At 39.6% G+C, this 20361-nt stretch overlaps 1 protein-coding gene across 5 annotated transcripts in view; it reads left to right on the top strand.

The window, feature by feature from the left end:
• Window positions 1–20361, top strand: part of PTPN13 (protein tyrosine phosphatase non-receptor type 13) — a 112059-nt gene that overhangs the window by 16637 nt on the left and 75061 nt on the right. For all 5 annotated transcript variants that reach the window (XM_059844008.1, XM_059844007.1, XM_059844006.1 and 2 more), the window contains exons 2-4: window positions 8602–8721; window positions 16351–16520; window positions 20214–20279. In XM_059844008.1, the coding sequence (XP_059699991.1) occupies window positions 8607–8721; window positions 16351–16520; window positions 20214–20279 (351 nt within the window). In that variant the 5' untranslated portion in view covers window positions 8602–8606. The remainder of the gene's footprint in view (window positions 1–8601; window positions 8722–16350; window positions 16521–20213; window positions 20280–20361) is intronic.

The raw sequence follows: 20361 nt of genomic DNA, 5'->3' as shown, positions 1-20361 counted from the left end.
CAGTGCAGCTTCTTTACCTGTATACACCTGAGGTAAAGCACTGCTGGAGGAATCTGATGCAGGTAGATGTCATTCAAACTTCATTCTGTTATTCATCCACTTTTATCTGCATTGTTGAATATTGTTTCCTTTCCAGGGAGGACCTGAGGTAGCTGTTAGTATGAACTGTCCTCTGAATACCAGGGTTTTTTTCTGGTTGAGTACACAAGTCAGCAGCTCTCTCTCTTCTCATGAGTGTGTAAGGATGCTGCTTTCAAATGAAGAACACAAACCTTATTTCTGAATCCATTGCATTCTTTACTAGTACCATACATGAACTCATTTTTAGCTGTGGAAAAACTGCTTTGATATGCCATAGTGGTATATCTTCTGTGCTCATTTCTTTCTCCAAAATGTCTGATAGTCAAATATAAACAAAGATTGTTTTGCCAGATCCATCTTTTGCCCATGAAAGGAAGAAATCTCAAAACGCGAGTGAGCCATGTTGTTTACTCAACAGCCTAAAAAGCCATTTGTGGAAGGACTGGATGGGAAGATATAGAATTAAAGTCAGGCTTTGAAATAACATATGGTAGGGTCAGTCTTCCCACTTCCTAAGAGTATGTTGACTTCTACATTGTTTACAAATATGCTGCAAACCTAGCAGTTTTCTTTATGACTAAGGTTGGTGGGTGCTAATGCTTGCCTTCTCCCCCCAGTACTGTAGCATATTAACTTATTATTTTTGTACCTGTCTGAAGGACTTTCAAGTGCCAGTATCCAAGAAAATAGAGAACTCTTGGTCACTTGGCTTAATTTTTTGCTGATCCAGTTGTACTGCCTTCGTGACACTGGTTATTACATTACTGCAAGGGGACTGCCTTACCAAGAAGAGGCATTTTTAAAGGAAGATACCCTTCTCTGTTACTGAGATTGAAAGGATTCTGACAGAATCTGAGCTCTTTGGAGCTAGAGAATGTAGTAAAAGTAATCACTTCATTATCATGGAGACGCCTTAAGCTAAGCTTTTAAAAATCTGCTCTAAAGTAAGTTGATCCATTAGTGAAACTTATTGGTAGAGTCCCTGAATTTCTAGTCTGTGGCAATTTATATCTTGGTGTTAAATATTTGAGTATTGCTCTTCTCAAACATTGGGAACTGATTATGAATAATACTATAATATAGTTATAAAATAATGTACTGAATGAAAAAGCAGTTACTGTGCTAAGTAATTATCACTGCTTCCTTCACTTGCTCACCAGAGCCCCCGTGTTTTATTTGTAGACAGCTTTAGAATGTCACAGGTGGTGGGAAGCACTACTTACAGACTTACAATAATGCTTTCTGGTGGCTCCATGACATTTAAATCAGGTGCCTGCTACTATTTCTGCTCCCCTGACAAAAGCTTTCATTCCCTCTTTAGCTGTGCTGAGAGCTGAGTGAGTAAGGACAGACTTCAGTCATGACCTTTTCCCAGTATGTGAGGAATGTGTGGCTCTCAATGCAACAATGGAATAACTGCTGGACTAAAGCTGGAGGTGCCATTCTTAGTGCCTTTTGTCTGATAGACAGCACATCATCCTCTCTCCATCCTGTAGCAAGATGCCTTTTTGCTTCTGGTTATTTCAGGTCATTAGAAGGGTTTAATTTGTTGTGTGTGAATGAGGGTGTTACTGGCTCTTGTGCTGTTTAAAAAGTGTCACTATAGCCAAGCTGCTTTGTAGTCCTGAAATTTTTTTTTTTTTTTTCCCTAAAGCTTGCCTTAGTCACAGGTCTTCTGCTGCTACTTAGCAATTAAAATGAAAGTTGCAAGTATGAGAAATGCATCAAGGAGATGTGCCTTCTCCGAGGTGGAGCAGATCAACAGCAAAATAAGGGAGTTGCCCAAGAATCTTACACTGACAATTAAACAAAGAGAGGGATACAAGAATCATGCTACGATTTATGTGGATTAATCTTACTTTGTAGTGATAATTATATGCTCTTCTGAATAAAATTTTAATATCAAATGTGAAACATCAGCTACCCTCATGTATAAAAAAGCATTCTGCAGTTGCCTAGAAAACATGACTTTCATGATCATTATATGCAATTTGGACTGGCTTTACTAGTTTGCCTAACAAGAGGCTTCAGATAAACAAGTTTATCTGGTTCTGGTGATGGAGACAGAAGAGCAAAGGAGGGAGTCAACACTAACCCTGCCTTCTCTTCCATTGTGTGTTCAGGCCTATGCCAAAAGCTGATTTCTTTCCACCTTCCAGGAAAGAAAGCAAGCACTTTTTGAGTAAAATAAACACTGCTTGTCCTGGAGGTGTGAGCCAAGATTCTCAGTATGTCACATTCTTCTGTCTTCCACATCTGGGAATAGAATACTGATTTAAGGCTTTGGGAGGAGAAATGCTAACATCTCATCTGTTAATCTGTGTATGCTCAGATAAAAGGCCAAGATTTATACTTCTGGGAGTGTTTCCATTATGTGTTTTCTCACAAATTGGAGCTAGTTTTTGTTCCTTGCTTGGGAAGTCAGGGCTCAAGCAGCAAGCGATCTGTTTGAAAAGGAAATGCAGTTTCAAAGAAATTTTCTTGGTATAGGTTGAGGATTTGCCCAGGACCATGAGATTTTTGTTTTGCTGACATTTCATCCTGTCTGCTGTGGGGGAGAAAGAGGAGAACATGGAAAGAAAATGTGTGAGTGGAAGAAGCTAATCTATTCCATAACAGGAAGAGGGGAGAAATACTTGGGTGATACTGATCTCTGCTGGCCTCTCTAAAATGAAAGAGAAGGAATAGAGCTATTATCATGTCACAGGTTGAATGAAAAGCACCATGGGACTGTGGGATTTTTTTCACAAAAACTTTGGTTTGCCTGATTTCTGGCAGCTCTTTCCTTTAAAAAAGAGGAGGGAAATGGTAGTTGGATCTTGTGGGGCTGTGTCCCCTCTCTTTGTATCATGTAGGAGAAATGAAAAAAGTGGATGTGACACAAGGGTTTGTTTCCTTATCCTTCAAGACAATAATTGAGAATAATGTGCAGTAATTAACTTGAGAGCAGGACTCTAAAAGAAAAATATCTCTTTAAGCACAATTGACTTGATTAGCTTGTGTGTTTGACTTGATTGCATGCTTGGCTTGACTATTTGCAAATAATGCCTTATTTTCTGGATAGTCTATGCAAATTGGACCTGCAGCTATAGGAAAACCACATTTTATGTGTGGATTTGAAAATAAGATTTCAAAGACTACTGAAGTGCAAGCTTTCTAACTTGGCTCCAGGGTTCTGCACTTCAGCCCAGTTTCAGCAACAGTATTATTGGGGATAAACTAATTGGTATATGTAGTCCAGATCTTGTTCGGGGGTGTAAGATGTGGGCCAATGTAAATAAATAGCATAGATGCCAGGATTCTGAAATTACAGGCCATGGTAATGGCTTGAGGTGCTCAGGTTCTGAAATGGGAGAGACCAGACTCTGGAAAGTGTCCAGGTGTAGCCCCAGTTCAGTGTCACTGAGGCTCGTGCCTGTCGAGTGCTTTTAGAAAGCACTTGGTGTTCAGTGAGTGCTGAATGAAAGTGTCAGTGTTGTATTTTCAGGCAGCTAATCATGGCATAAGAAAGGTGAATTTTAAGAGGTTCTCTTGGATAGAATTGCCTTGTTAAATGTACTTCTGCCTCCAGGCATTTATATCTCCAGAGGAAGAAGGCCCCTCCAAGAAGGGGCTCTTGGCTCATCTGCTAAGAGAAAAGTCTCCTCACAACCTGCCAGCTTTTGCCTAAGTGTCCCTGTGGAGCAAGGGGGCATTATTGCTCATATTCAGGACAGTTCAGGTCAGCTAACAGTGTTTCACATGGGACAAATAAGGTGGGGTTTTTCTCCATGGAAAGTATTTTGTATGTATATATAGTTTTCTTGCTCGCTCTTCTTTGTTTTAAATTTTGTCAAAGGATAAAAAATTAATATCAGAATATTTTATGTGATCATTGAGAAATTCTAACAGTGTTTGGTATTCTAGATTTTTTTTTATTGTTTCTTGCACGTCTAAGAACACCTGCAGAGTGTGTGCCAGAGCAGCTGCTTTTCGTGTTTCTTGGGATCATATTCCTATGAAATATCAAGTGTGAGGTAGTGCAAGCATTTCAGCTAGCTGATGTTAAAGCACAGCTTTTGACTCAAAGTTTTTGTTCTGAAGTTACAACATTGGGGAAAAATGTTGATGCACAAGGTAAGGAAAAAAGCAAGGGATATCTTACTGAAACCAAAACACCAAGTGTCAAGCATCAGTTAAATTAAAGCAACTTAGCCTGTTGAGTTTTAGTCTGTTTTTAGGAACTTTTGGACAAAAATTACTGTATTACAGTCTTTAATAATCACTGTTATATCAAAAGCTTCTTAATATTTTGGCTGGTGACACTTCAATAAAATTTGGAAAGAATAGGCCTTTAAAATTTTCCAAATTCTTCATTGCTGTTGGAGACCTTCAATTTCAAATTTAAAACATGTGAAGAGAAATGGTGATAGTTGGGGGAAATGAGAATTCTGAGTGTTTAACTTCTGCATACATAAGCAATTAAAAAGTGAAGGCTTTGTAAGTGGTAGGGATAAAAGTATACAGCTTGCAAACAGTCATTTGGACAGAATTACTCGGTGTGAAGGGCTGCTCCTGTTGTGCTTTCTGTCTTCCTTGGGACAGAACAAGTGGAAGGCTGCTGCCCCATGGGGTTGGCACTGGCTGGATGCTCCATAGGGTGTGCTTTTAACATGTGTTGCTGGGACTTTAAAATGAGACTTTTTAAAGCCAGGAGGTTACTAAGCTTGTTTTCAGGCAAGAGCCGGAGCTCCATCCCACTCACTGGGGAGTGAGAGAGCTGTCTGTCTAGAGGGAGGAGCTGGCAGCTGGTCCTCTTGAGGTAGACAGGCTCTTTTCAAAAATTGTCTGAAATATGGGAGAGGCCTTTGGCTTAGGCAACGTTTTCCCCGTGACTGTGTTGCCTGCATGGCTTAGGGCTGAATGATGCCAAGAAATTTGCACTTGGAGCTTGTTAATACAAATGATTTACACCTGAATTTACTCTCTTGTCCTGGAGCATAAAAATTGCCTCCATACAATGCAGCTCCCTTCCTGTGGAAATAGTATTCCTGTGTGGTCTGGGAGTAAATTCTGCCCCAGAACAAGCAGTCTGTCAGGTTCATGTCTATGCACCTCCAGTGCTATCTGTTTTAATTTGTCCACTGCCTTCCTACGCTGTGTTGTGCTCTCTGCTGTGTGAATCTCCCTGTTTGGATGTCCTGTGGCTGTGATCTCATGTGAGTTTTGGGTGTATGAGTACTCCATGCCCTAGCAGTTCCTGTGGAGCTCATACCACCTAACCCTGAGACTTGCCTGCTCCAATCCCATTGCCCTGTGACCTCGTATTAAGATGCCATCATAATTCTGCCCCAAGAAAAGGGGAAGTGAACTCATCCTTGAAAGGTGCACCTTTCCATGTTCTTATTACAAGGAGTGAAAGGAGCAGGGCTCCAGATCTTGCTTTCCTTGGATAAAGAGGAGACAGGGTGAGGACTTGCAGCAAAAAAATGGCTTGACATGAACTATGAGTCCATAGAGACCTTTACCAGTGCATCTGGGTTTCTTTGCTGGTCAGCCTGGAACACTGAAAATCACAGGGACTGCCAGGAGCATTGTTTTGATACGGTATTCTACAAAAATTTCAATTTTTTTTCTCTTAGAAAAATTACTCAATATAGTCCTTATATTGCAATTTATCATAATGTTTGGGTATTGCATAGAACCAAAATTTTGTATGAATTGAGCATTTAGGTTTCTGGATTCACAAAGGACCACACACTACTGAGGATTCCTAGAATCTGAGAGACAGCAAACTTGGAGGAGTTGTGCATTGCAAACATCATCATTCCTATAAATACCTTCTTGTAAAAAATATCCGAGACAGACAAACTGGTGGGGGAGAAATAGGTATTGAGCCAGGCACTTCCACTGTCAGCTCCTGGCTGATGCCAGGTGGACTGGACAGGTGGAGAAGCTTGGCCTTGCATTTTCCTGCCAACAGCCTCACCCCAGCTTCCCTCGGTCAATTCCTTGGTGCTAGAGAACCATTTTGTGAGAGGTCCTTTAATCCTCATAACCAGCGTGTTGCTCTGCCCATTGCCTAGACAGACAAGCACTGCAGCTTAAAGGTAACTTTGAGGAAGAAAACTCATGGAGAAAGTGACCAACAAGTTGGTGAAACAGATCTGCTTCAATGAGAATCCCACTCAAATCTCAGCCTGTGGCATTTTGCTTGTGGCTGTGCTCGTAATGACTGGTTTTGTGACAGATTTTGCTTGGGCTTTCAAAATCTGTTTCAAATAGTTTGGTTCTGTTGTGTTGTGTTTGATTTTTATTTGTCAAGCTCCTGCTATCTATGAAATGCAAGCAGATCTTGTTGCTCGCACTGCTGCAGCAGAGGCTGGGTGGCTGGGTGTGTTTATGCTGCTTCTTACTGTGATCAAGGAATTGTTGGCTGTAGGATTCTTTTACTGTTGATGTAATGTGTTTGGGAGTTTGAGCAGACATGCCTATGGTCTCTGTCCTGTTGTTAAATAGGGAATTGGCTGATATCTGCTACAGAACAGTCCACGCTGTTTAGTCACAGCTGAAAGGATGCAGTGTTTTGCAGAATGGGGAGAAGGGGAGTGGCAGAGAAGGATTTGGGGTGGGGCAGAGGGGATTGTTGTGCTTATTCTTGGCATTCTCCTTTAGAATATTTGTCACAGAAAGTTTTCATTTGGAGTTCATGTATTTTTAGTCCCTTGGAGAGGATGAGATCTTTTGATCTAAATAATCCAGACATCTTGATTCTAGATGTGCCTACTGAAATTTGAGGCAGTGGCATGACATCACAGAATTTCCTGGAACAGTGAGACCAGACACTCACTCTGTGCATGGTGTATGTGAATCTCATGCTGACTGGAAACACAATTTTCTCTGTTTTTTCATCCATTTATTGTAAGTCTGCATTGGTCCCTACCTTGCCATTTTTCATGTTTTATTTATTTTTCTCTTTGGGAATTCAGGTTTCATCTTTCTTTTAAATGTGTCTGAGCCTGCTTTCCCTTCCTTTGATGACTTTTGAACATTAATTTTTAAAAATATACCTGACTTAGTAAATATGCACAGTAATTGAATGCTCCAAACTGGCAAGTTCTGAAATAAGGAAAAATAAGCTGTGCTGAAAAGCAGACAGCAATATGTAATTTTTTAGGAGTAGTATGGAATTCTAGGTGAAAAGCCTAGTATTTTAGCAAGTATTGTGAAACCCCATGTTTTCAATTAGAAACTGTAGGACATGCAGCCTTTTATGTTGCCATTATATGTGTTTGTGTTGGTTAGCTGTAGTTAAAAACACATGGAAGGTATAAAGCTGCCTAGACAGTTGGGAAACTAAATGCAGCCTGTAAGCCTGGTCCTCTTTAGATTTGTTAGGTTAGTATCCTGCACCCGAGCCAGGATTGTATGGTGTGATGGGGAAGCTCTGGGTAGGTGATTTACAGGAAGGGGCAGGAGCTGTTGGTATCAGCTGCTGGTCTCCAGACCAGGAGCATTGCTTGTTGGAACTGTGTTTTCCATTTCCAGCAACAACTTTGGAGCCTTTGAGACATATGACAAACTTACCAGTGACGAGTGACAGTACACCTTAGGCTCTTACTGCAGCTCACTGCCTCAAGATTTTATTCTCTGGACTTTGGAGAGAAGCACAGAGAGAAGCCACTGCAGCTGCATCCTAATCAGAAATATAAATTGGCATGAGTGCTCAATCTGAGAACACTCCATAGAGAGCTGGAGTAATTAAGCAGACACATGGTTTATTTGCTCCTGGGCTTATAGAATGGATCAAGCTTTGCTTTTCCAGAATATTTAGGGATGCAGTCTTCAGTTTTCAGATGGTTTTGGACAGCAGAATACTGTATTGTAGTGTGGTGAAAATGGTTTAGCTCTTTCAAAAAATGATGAAAACATAACCTTGTTTATCTGGGGAAAGAAATCTTTATTTGTTTTCTGGGGATGTAATATGTAGAGTGCTGCTAACAGTTTTATTTTGGTTTTTAACTGCACGGAGAAGCTGTTCCATAGCTATCTATCAGTTCCATAGCTATTTTGCTTGTGTGCATATTTGCTGGCAGTGGTCTCATAATGTGGTCATGAGATGTTATCAACTACTCTGTGAAAGGAGGAAAAACAACAGCCTCATGACTTAAACCTGTCTAAATCATGTCACTAGCTGATTTATTTTAATAAACCTGTAACTACTGATCGGTCTGTCATCTTTATAAATAGAGCAAGCTCTTGCCTATAGTATGTGGATTAATGCTAGCTTGAATTTATGGATGTAGAACCCATGATATTAATATGGATCATTATTTTCTTAACCAGAGTTTTTCTGGAGTAGGTGTTCAAAATTCTTTATTGCCTTAGGGAATATTTTGTATTATTGATATTTGATGGGTTCTGCTAATGCTGGAGAATTTTTGTGACTGAGGGTTGAACATGGGTTATTAGTACTTGAATACTGCATGCATGGAGAAGAAAAGGTGTTATTATTCTTACATCAGTCTGTTTATTTCCCAGGTAACATGCATGTGTCACTAGCAGAGGCTCTGGAGGTTCGAGGGGGACCATTGCAAGAAGAGGAAATATGGGCTATTTTAAATCAAAGTGCAGAGAGCCTTCAAGAACTATTCAGAAAAGGTAAGCATTTTTTAAGACTGATACAAAACTGGAAACATCTTTATTATATTAATGTGCCTTATAAGTAAACTGCCTTGTCCTTCCTAGGCTCTAAACCCAAGCAGTACCTTGCTCCTGGGTTGTCTCTGGGTAAGTGCCTCTCTGCACCACAGCCCAAAGGTTGCTTTCCACCTTCACTTCATGTTCTGCCAGAACCTGTTCCATATCCCAGTTCTTGTGGTGGTAACTTCAATTACTTTAGACCCATTGAAGTGAGATGGAAACATAGGGAAAAAGTCATAAATAAGTCTGAGACCACTGGAACACTTTGGTACTGAAGGGGGCGTGGAAATGGGTACAGAACTGTGCAGTCATGACCATTGTGCTCTGAAGAGATTTTGCCTCAAAGGTGAAAAACAGAAAACTTCACCAGAGGGCTAGGTATGATTGCCCAAAATGCAAGTGGCAGCACCTACATAGCTACTGAAGGAATGTGGTGCTGACTTGTACTTCAAAGGAGTAGAAGGATTTCTTCTCCCTCCCCCCTCCCACCTCAGTAGGCTCCAAGCTCAGTGTCTGCAACACTGCTAATAATAAACATTTTAGCACTAGGTCTGTATATGGAACTTTTCCCCTTCCTTATGTTTTCTTCAAAATCTGCAAGTCCTAGGGCCCTTCCCTCCCTTTCTTGCTTTTTTAATAGCAATAAATGCTTAACCCACATATTGAACTTCAGTAACATCTTTAACTTGTTCTCAGATAGAGTATATGTTCCCATGATGCATCCTAGTATTTCAGCACCTTTATGGGTGTGGGGGTCATCTCCTTATATCTAAACATGCATATGTAAGCTTATTCAGTTTTATTAATGATAAATCAGAGGCTCACACTTTGGAAATAGTCATTGTTTTGCCACATTACTATGCAAGGGGCAAATCTTTATTATTTGGGGCAAAATATTTTGTATTTTTTGCAAGCATTTGATTTAGAATTTTATCAAGATTCAACATTTGGGTTGTTTTGGCTGGTGTTTTAAAGATTTGGTTTAGACAATCTGTTGAGTCAGACACTGGCTCTGTCTTATGCATTGCACGGCCTCTGAGAGTGGTCTCTGTTGGACACTTCACAGGCTCCAGAGAAGGCAGATGTATGAGGGCAGAAACTGTATATGGTGCCTGATCTCTGATCACACTTCACTTAGCTTTACAAATAGGAATTTTATCAACTTCTCCAACATATTTTTTGCCAGGTGAATTATAGGTAGTTTTGACATCCCATTCAAATTTACCTTCTTCCCTTTACCAGTGATCTCACAGCCTATGTGTAGTAAAAAGCTTTCTCTGTTAGGAATGCTGAGTTTATTGTTGCAGTTTGAGCAACTGACCCGTCCTGCTGCTTCTCATACTGTAAGGAAAGGAAAGCTGGCATCTGCTATCCTCTCTTTCCCTTTGTTGTCTCTTAGAGACAGTCAAGAGAATTATTTCTTTTAAGAGGGCAGATTGTTAAGACCTTGACTTAAGAGGGATCTTGATGATTAGAGGTTTGCTCTTGTAAACTTTACAGGAATTGACATATGGAGCTTCATCTTCTAATCCACCTGCAAGATCACAGTTGTATGAGCACACAGTAGTGGTTTCACTACTAATTTTCCACTTAAAACTTTATCCTAGGTCTAAATTTTTTTCTGTAAGGGAGTCTCCACTGAAAATAAGGGCTCACCCTTTCTTGTCCTGAGAGTAGTGCAGAAAAGTTACCATAATCTCTATGAAGACTGCATGCAAGCACTGACAACGAGAACACAGTGAGCGCTCCTTCTGTAGAACAAGTACTGAAAGATGAGAGCACAAACCAGAAATCTGCCCCAGGACTTCTGATACGTGTTTTCAAGGCAGGGGAATGTTTGCCAGCCAAGACTGGCTAAGGTGGCAGAAGCTTCTGATCTTACTTCCTGTCCTTGAAGACCAAAACACAAATTCAGATAAAATCAGTGCCAGAAGAATCTGTCTCTTTTTTGGAGATGAAGCTGTTTTATTGAGTTGTTTTTCTGCTAGTTCAGCAAACCATTTTCAGTTGCATGCTGTTAATTAACCTGGGATATAGCCTTTGGTAAAACTCACTTCAAGAGACACTCAAATGAAAGAGCTTTTCTGTGTAGCTAAGGTTGATAAAGGTAATCTAATTCCTCCCAGCAAGAGCTGGATAACCAGACAGTCTTTAATGAAGGTTGTCTTCACTCAGGAAGCAATCTAGAAACTTTTTTTGTCATCTTGAATATCAGTTTCTATGCTGGCTTATGAAGGTGGTGTTGACGTGCAGGAATAAAAAATGTAGAGGTTCCTCTAGGCTTGTCTGACTCAATTTTGCTCTTTATTTGTGGAGGGCTTGTAGCAAACAGAAGATTCTAAAGAATTCTTGTTTTCCGTGGTCAAATTTCAGGCCCATTTCTTCCATGCATTTGGTGTGGAAGAGCTGTTTTATGGCAGAGGGTGCATTTCCAGAATTCTTCAGAATTGACTGATCACTCCTGGGCAGAGGGAGATAGGGCAAGCTTTTAGCTTCTGCAAGATGACAGCATGTTCAGCTTTGACCAGCTCTCAAAAGTGCTCTTCCTCCCTGTACAGGGTCCTGGAGTCCCTGCACATGCTTTTCTGTAACAAAATAGAAGCCTTGCTGAGTGTTTTGTGAATTTTTTTATTAAAAAAAAAAATTAAATTAGGCATATTGTTCAATGGTCTGTGCACCAGCTGTTTTGAAATGAGGGGGATAAAAAAGGCTGTGGAAATAGCCAACTGTTGGCAGCCTCCCCACACCAGGCCAGGAACCACAGACACTTAAAGGAATTACCAGCCCAAGTAATTATTTATGTATGTGATCCTGGTAGAGTTTTGGTAGTTTGTTTCAAGTTGGGAATCTTGCTATCACTCAGTCAACTGAGAGCCTGTTTTTCAATTACTTTCTTACTTAAGCTAGTTTCTGGAAATTAGAAAAAAGTCCAGAACAAGCTTCTGTTACAGATTTTAGGATTTTTTGATATATTGAAGTTGTGTATGTCTTTTAGTGAGTCTATCTTCTTATTCATCAAAGCACTAAATAATAGAAGCACAGGATGGAGATCCATTGTCTTCATGGTTAATTGCATATCATATCATGCCTTTTTCAGCAACAGGTACAGAAATGTGCATATTTTTATCCCTCTTTGTATTTACAGTTCTAACAGATGTTGAACTCCTTAAAAATACTTCACACATTTATTTCTATCACTATAAAGAATGAAAGCTTAGATTGAAGTGCCCAGTTGCTCATCAGCAGTTTAGAAGATCAGCTCTGGTAGCTGTCTTGTCAGCACATTATAAGCTGTTAAATGAAGGAGAAAGGCAGTCTGGGACTCAGTTGCAGATCTGACATCAGTTGCACTGGCGATGTTGAGATTAATCTGGAGATTTGAAAAGGCCGATACCAGACCTGCCCTTCTCTTACATCTGTTTAATTATCTGCAATAACTATTTTGTTGTTGAAAGGGTGTATCAGCTGTTTCAGACATGCTCTATCTTGCACTCAGGACTCCATGAGGTCAAAGGAACCAGTCTTTGAAGTAATCTCAAATGTGAGTGTATAAGCATAAGGAGAATGCTGCGCTCGCTGCTGCTGAGAATTATAAAACAGGCGTCCCTCTAATTTGCTAGGTTTGACTGGAAAAGATTTATCTAAACTGGAAACTGGGAAAGCCTTCATGTCACTTAGGCCACTCCTGTTCTAAAGTGTGCGTTGAGGATTCTGAAAATAATTGGACCTTAAGTTTGGAGACATGTGTCTAAGGGAAGGGGAAGAGAAGGGGGAAAGTGAGTCTGATATTAAAGAGAGGTTGAGCAAAGAAAGAAAGTCTTTGCAAGTTGAATGTCTTGCAGATTTGCATATGGGAAGTTATTTAGGTAAAGAAAAGTTATATCATCTGAAAGTGGATGTGAAGAAGGGAGATTATGGTTTTCAGGGACCTGTAAATCTTGTTGACAGTCAAACTACTGGAGCTGCTTTGCTTGAGTAAGTGTAATGAAAAAAAGGAAGGCAAAGTGTGAAATGTGTTGATGGGTACTACTGGTGAGTCCAGAGGAATCACAGACCTAGTTGGGATGGAACAGGAAATGGATTGGTTTGGTTGATAAGAAGAAAAATTCAATAGGAAGGGGTAAAACCCCAAATCCTCATTTCCTAGCTCATCCTTGTTGGCAGGTGATAAATGATTGCTTTTTCCCTTTGCCAGTAACTGTTGGGGAATGATTTTCCTTTTCTCATCATCTGGTGACATTTGATCTTTTGGTTGCTGAGAAGGAGAGAGATTGAGCTTTTGTAATTTTATTGGGGTTTTAAAAATTTTTTAATTTCTATTCCTCATCCCTTCCTCCACCTCCACCCACCCTGCTCACAGCAAAGAGGCTCAGTGACTCTGCCCTCTTGGCAGAGCTCTGCTGGATGTAGTCAGCATGACAGCGAAGTGTGGTGTGGTGTTTGATTGTGGGGCAGCTCAGCAACAGAAACTGATCTCAGAAACTAATTGTTCACTCTGTTCCTTGCTCCAGTACCCTCAGGAAAGAGTTTTCCAAGGGGTCCAGTGTCCCATCAGAGCTCTCCTAGCCCTTTGTGCCAAAGGGAGAGGAGGCAGAGACGCTGCAGAGGCAGAGACAGGCGTGCAGGGACACGCTGCACCAGCCCAAGGACGAGAGCATTTCCAGTAGAAGTGGTCCCATGTGCTGGCATAATCCTGCAGGATTCGTGGCCAGGCTGCAGGGGAGTCACTGCTCTGGCTGCCTCCAGCCTGGCCTGAGCATACAAATTTTCAGATTACTTGTCTCAGTGAGGGCTATGGAGGGGAAACAGAGATGTGTGTTGAAAACCTTGTGTGTATTTTTGGGTTGTTCTGTGCTTTTCAGAATCTGCGTGTGTCTGTGTGTTCTGTTCTAATGGCTGTGGCTTAAGAGAGAAGGGGGGGGGGGAAAGATTCTAAAGGACTGACTTGACTGTAGCTTGGGAATTCAAAATTACCTGCCATCAATAATGTAAAATAGATCCGTTTCAAATATTTGTCTTCATGTTTCTTAGAATGTGGTGGGTCTTTTTTATCTTAGTCTATTTGTATGCTGTTAAAGCACATAAAGGAGTTTTTTATTTTCTCATTTGTTTGGCAGATGCTCTGTAGCTGAAGATTATTTCGGTTTTATTGTGTTTAAAGCCAGTTCACTCTCTCACTTTAAGTAAGACCACACTATTTTTCTCTGTCTTGGCACTGCTTGAAATGCTGTGCTCTCACAAGTGTTTTGTTACCCAGTTGCATAGTTCTGGAGTTAACTCAGAAGGCTGGCAGCTCTAGCACAGTTGAAAGCCCAATGGATAGAAAATTCATATCCTGAATTCATAGCCTGAATTCCCGTGCCTTTAAAAAGGGGGTTGAAACCTTTTTTTTTTTTTTTTTTGGGCCATTTTCCTCAGTATTTTCAGGAGTATGTTACCCTTACTGCTCTTGTAAATGATTCTGAAAGCCTAAACAGAAGATGGCATGAATATTATCACTGGAAAATAGTTTCTTTTGTTTTCCTACAGTTGCTGGCTGCTTGATGAATTGCATCTTTGCTATTTTTTTATCCAAGGTGCAAACACATTAGAGTAGTGTTACTGAAAAGTATTTCCTTAGTTACAGCTACCTGGTTGGAGCTTTGAGATAGTTATTTTGGTATATGATGCATGCCTTAAGGAAGAAACTGGAGAATTAATTGTTTTATCCTCATCCTTCATAACAATAGATGAGGTTCCCTGGAGTTGTGGTGTAGGCACTATGATCTGCTGCATAAATTATAAGCTACTGAAGGAGGAAGCTGAGAAAATGTCAGTAAATTGAGCCTGGCAAAATCAGTCCTTTCCTAAACTTCCTATTTATCACATTAATTTTACATTGCTTCAGGTCATGAAGATTCTTGAGTGGAGGTGGATCAATAAATTCAGACTCTATAGGGGACAAATGCTCTAAAGTTTGTTGATATTAATATTGGGAAGACTTCAGACTAATTTGGGAGGGTTAATTTTCAAAACTAAATCAATTTTTTGTCTTAGTATGTTTCAGAATATGAAGAGTTTTTATGTATTTCAAGTATTTGTTATATAAAATGTTAAATTAAGATTAAAGCCTCTACATTTCTTAAGGTTCCTGAGTTGGGACTCATAAGGTGAACTCTTAAAAAATTACAAGATGTTGATTGTTTTGGGTTTTTATATCAGTGGTGAATACACACAGAAGTGGTGCAGAATCCAATAGTTACCCACAGGATAATTTTTGGAAGTCAAAGGCCAAGTAAGGTCGTCTTCCTGAAAATGTTTTTGCAAGCTTTGCTATATAATGTGGCATTTTCTTGTTACATATAATATATGTAACTGTCCATCTTTGTTTTCCTATTTTTAACATCTGAACTTGCTGCCACAACAGCAACCACTACTTGTTCTGTTTGTTTCAGAGGAATGGGGTTAGAAAATTGAAGGACTTACTTGGGAGATCCTTTTACACCTGATACCTGCAAGCAGTAATTTAATACATTTCCTAGGAGATTAGAAATAATCTAGGTTACAAGATAGTTCATCAGTCTAGGAACCAGCACTGTAGGAATATCCTGAGGTGGAGAATGGAAAATGTTAGTGGTGGTGCTAATGGAGGAAATTATTGTTCTGCTGGTTTTGCTTACTATGTCAAGGGAAGAGGACAAATCATTCAAATGTGTTTCTTCAGGTCTTTGATATATTGTGTAGCAGAAGGCAGAGCTATTGCCTTTCTGCCTATGAAAAAATAAAAGTTAACTTTTAGTTTTACTTAGTGAAACCACATGCCTCCTCCAGTGAAACTGAGTTGATTTATGTAAAATATTTTGACTTAAGAAAATGGCCTTATTTTATTTTGTTTTTGGGGTTTTTTTTGTTTGTTTGTTTGGGGTTTTTTTTAGTTAGTTTGACAGCAGTATCATCAGGTATCAAAAACTTAGCTGGCAAATTGCATATCTTGGTTACTCTTGGTTCTGCAGTTTCAGTGCTTGTTTTGAAATGTTCGGGTATTTGTAATATTTTTTCACTTTAGACTAAAAATGACTTCTGTGCCCCAAAACTTTTATTTTATCCCCTTCTATTAGCCACTCTAATGAGTATTTTCCTTCCCCACTAACTTTGTCTACTCTCCTCCAAGCATTGCTGCTGCAGTAGTGCTGTGTTAGGATAGGAGCAAATTCCATTGTAGAAATGGAGTTTGGAATGGAATTCTTGTTGTAGGAGTTAGCCTTAATGATATGTGCACTGCAGAAAGGGAACATTTTATATGTCAACTGTAACATAAATGAAAAAACTTCAGGACAGGGGATTGTGAGTATTTTAGCAGGCTCTTCCTGAGCTTGCTGCTGTGAATAATAGCGAAGAATAGTCATAAAAGATAGGTGTTACTCTCCAGTGTGATTAAAATTGAGGTTGCTTTCGTGGTTATGAAACACCACAGGTGGAAAAGGAAGCATGAATCTATTCCACTAATAGTATGTAGGCTGATAATAAACTAACATCCAGCAAGGGCATCAAAGAACATTGCTTCATTTTCAGGGTGGTTTTTGTTTTTCTTTCCCTTTTCAATTACAGCTGATCCTACTGCTCTGGGATTCATCATTTCTCCATGGTCTCTCCTGTTGCTTCCATCTGGCAGTGTGTCATTCACTGATGAGAATGTGTCCCAACAAGACCTGCGAGCGTTCACAGCACCGGAGCTTCTGCAGAACCACTCGCTGTCATCCCTGTCAGATGTTGAAAAGGTACAGTGCCTCTTCCTTGGCAGACAGCTCTGGTGTTTTGTTGTTGATCCCTTCACAAAATAGCTTTAAACTGTCCTTTTTGTCTCCCCATGGTTTGTGATTCATGTAATTTCTTTCCTGAGATGGGAGAGGGATCCTCCTACTTTGTTTTTTCTGGTTAAAGTGGAATAGTGATTATAGTTGTATGCAGTTGTGAGGAAGAGTCTGTACAAGCCCTGGCCACATACATACTTGGGCTGCACAGAATTTCTTTTTAACTTCTCCTTTTTAAATCTCTCACAAGAGTAAATGTTCAGACAGGTGAGGTTTGTATATGTGGTCTCCTCCAGGTCACTGACAGGTACAGTCAGAATGATTATTTTCTCAGCTGTCCTCTTGACAAGAATTTGTTGTGTATGGTAACACTTTCCTCAGAAAACCATTCCCTTGGCTTAGCCAAAGATATTTAGCAGTGGGAGTGTAAAGGAAGCTGAGCTATTTCTATCTCCTTGGCTTCCCTGGATCAATAATCCTTAGAGGGAAGCTAGCCACAGACAGTGTTGTAATCTGGGAACAATTATGACACTTGGCAGTGTTCCTCCAGGAAGAAACAGCTCTTACTTCAGAGGAAAGTGGTATTGGCATCAATTGCTGTTGTGTGCACAAGGACTATTAAAACATGTGTTTCTGTGTTGAATATTTAGTTTTAGCAGCTTTTTGTATATAGTCAGTTTTCTTCAGGACTGTATCACTGAAAACCTACTGAAAATCCACAGTTACTCCCAAGCCATTTAGGCATCCTTCTTGCCCTGCATATTGTCAAAATTAATGGCATAATAAAATATGTTTACAGTTTTGTCTATGGCAGAACTATAAACAATTAGAAACCTAGGCTGAAAGTTAATGAAGAAGTAAAAATAACACTCAATGGAGACTCAGGTTCAGTTATGTAGGATGCAGCTGCCAAATCCTGTAGTCATACTCTTGGAATTGTTTGTTTGCTTTCAAGAGGGACACACTTTTGAAGACTATAACGTTACCCGTAGTGCCAACTCTGAAGTTAATGTACAAAACTGGCCTTTAAAAATGGCAGAAAAAAAATCTTTCTGAAGTGACAAGCTTGTGACCTGATTGCATTCTTTGTTCTCTGCCAGCATTCAATATGCTACTTTTTCTCTTTTTGAAATAAATGGAGGACTGTTCCTATGAAAAGCCATGCTGTGATGTTTCTTAATCTTTAGGAAGGAAGCACTCAGAGGGTCCTCTGTGGCCTGTAAATGCCAGCACAGAGCATGTCAATAGGCCATGACCAAATGCTGGCCCTCTGTACATGTGCTGTGCTGATTAATCCTTGTTCATTTGGGCTGTGGGAATTTCTGCCCTGGTGTCGGCATAACCTTGCTTGCTGGACAGGTGATCCACTTAGCTGCTGGTGTGGAAGAAGGAAGCTCCCTGAAACATAGCTTTGTATAAAAACTAGTGTCCTTTTATGCCTTTATTAGTTGAAGTTGGTAAGGGTTATAAATAGCTTATATGTGCACCCCTCTTTTCTTGACTGCTTCCCTTTGCATTCCTGTTAAACTCTGTATCAGTTGTACATTGGTTCTTTGTAAGGAATATGTTGACTTTGTTTCTTAGATCACAGCATCAGATCTTTTGCTTTGCTGACTGTGGTGACTTTTGACATGTTTAAACTTTTTTTTCTTCTGTCACAACTAGCTGAATTAATTTTCTGGAAGTCGTTGGCGTTTTCCTTTTTGACTGTTCTATTAAAAGCTGCTGAAGGCAGAAGAAAAGCACCTTGCTTTTTAAGGCCTTGTGTCAGACAGTGACAGGGTTACCTTTGTCTTTTCAGTTATGATTGTTCTTGCTAATACGAATTAACAGTGTATTCAAGGAGAAACACTAAAAATAAATTGCAGTCAGTAAATGAATACCCCTTTTATTCCAAGACACAGTCAATTTGAATCCAAAGTATGTCTGAGGTAACTGCAATCTTATTGGAAATAGAGTTACCAAACCATTCAAAATTAGAATGGAGATTGATTTGGGAAACTAATTTCATGTTGATCTATTTATTGTGGAACATATTTTAAGTATAGTACAAACATTAATTAGAATTTTTGAGTACATGCTTTTATTTTGAAAGCTGTTTTCAGATGGATTAGTAGAGTAGCAAGTTTAAGTTAAGAGGACTGATTGCACATCTCATTTTTGGAAATATATTTGGGTATTTTGAAGCTCAGAATTGTAGAAGGGTGGAATACCCTGAATTGAAAGGGATCCTCAAGGATCATCAAGTCCAACTCCAGATTCCAAAGAGGGTAACCCAGAAATGTATCTGACTGTTGTCCTAATTTTTCTTGAGCACTGACAGGCTTAGGACTATGACAGTGTCTCCAGTTAGGTTTAACTAGTTTTATAATAGTCTTTTAAATTGCTGTTCTTGCATTATTGGGGGACTGAAAGAGTTGGGGAACTTCCCAACTTTTGTTTAGTTGGGGCTAAAAAACTTCCCGTTTTTGTTTAGTTGGGGCTTTTTCTGGATTGCTTTTGTGTCTTTTGTGTTTTGTTGGCTTTTTCTGAAAAGGTTTTTCTTTGCATTCATTATTGCCCTGAAAGCATATTCACCCTTTTCTGTGTAGCAGTGGTATATCTTCGTGTGTAAGGAAGACTTTGTAGTTATTCAGTTGAAAGAGGAATGAATAATAAACCAGATAGTGAGCAGTTTTCTCAGTATTTGAAAAAGGATGTTTCTGATTGGATAGGGCAGTGGTATTGACTTAGAACTCTTGATGTATTTTTTTGACTACTGTCTTAATTTGTTCAGATTTTTGTCAATTTATATATCTAGAATTAAAGTAAGATGTTTTGCTTTTAGGTGGTGAAGAGGCTGACTTATGTGAGCTTTTAATTTATTGCTGTCATTGTAATTGTTCATTGCCTTCAGAATTATTCAATATATTTGTTGCTTTAAGTACCATAAATATTACTAATAACATGGTATAAAGAGCCATGACTAGTGTGTATTACTTAGACAGTTTAGAAAAACTGTGCTTTCTTTCTACATTCCCTGTTTTGTTTCGACAGTCAAGCACGTGCTGGCTCTGTAGGTGTGCTCTTAATTCTGCAGTATTTAAAGGTTTTATTCCCTGTACTGATGGGTGTATTATAGTGAAGATCTATTAACTGTTAATTATATGTGTAATGGTTAATGTATTTATACCTTCAAATATCAGTTATAGATTAAGGTACTGCTTTCAAAGTTTATATTCTTTTGTGCATTCCTTCTTTTTCCTCTGATCTCAGTCTTTGTGATCTCATTAGGATAGCCCCCTGCTTGAGTCAAGCTAAGGTCTGCCTTGCCTTCAGACACAAGTTTTAAGGATCCTTGGACGCAGCCATGCAGTCTTTACCCCACACTAGGCTGATTGTATGGATTACATGAGTTTCTGGCTTCAGTGTGAGATGAAAGCTTAAAACTGAGCAGAGAGATGGGGCACTGGTTGGATGCTGTATGTTTTATAGCACTGGGATTTGCTCCTCTGAACCTCAGGCAAAGGGGAGGTGGGATGTGAAAGACAGCTGAGCTCAAATACTAGAAATGTAATTCTAAGCAAAATGATGTTAAGTTGGTTGCTCTTCTTTAAGAAGTCTGCTTTGCATTTCCAGTCTTGTTCAATGAGTTGACAGATATCTTGTGTCTTGTGGCAGGTCCATATCTATTCTCTTGGTATGGCACTCTTCTGGGGAGCTGACCATGAAGTTCCTCAAAGTCAGGTAAGTTTAGATTTGGTTTTCTTTAATATTGCAACTTCAGACTTGATGTTGTTTGACTGGCTCTGCATTTGAGTTTGCATGG

The sequence above is a fragment of the Haemorhous mexicanus genome, chromosome 4 (assembly GCF_027477595.1).
Source record: "Haemorhous mexicanus isolate bHaeMex1 chromosome 4, bHaeMex1.pri, whole genome shotgun sequence".
NCBI lineage: Eukaryota > Metazoa > Chordata > Aves > Passeriformes > Fringillidae > Haemorhous > Haemorhous mexicanus.
The sequence above is the reverse complement of the archived record's forward strand: the minus strand, read 5'-3'. Positions and strand labels throughout refer to the sequence as shown.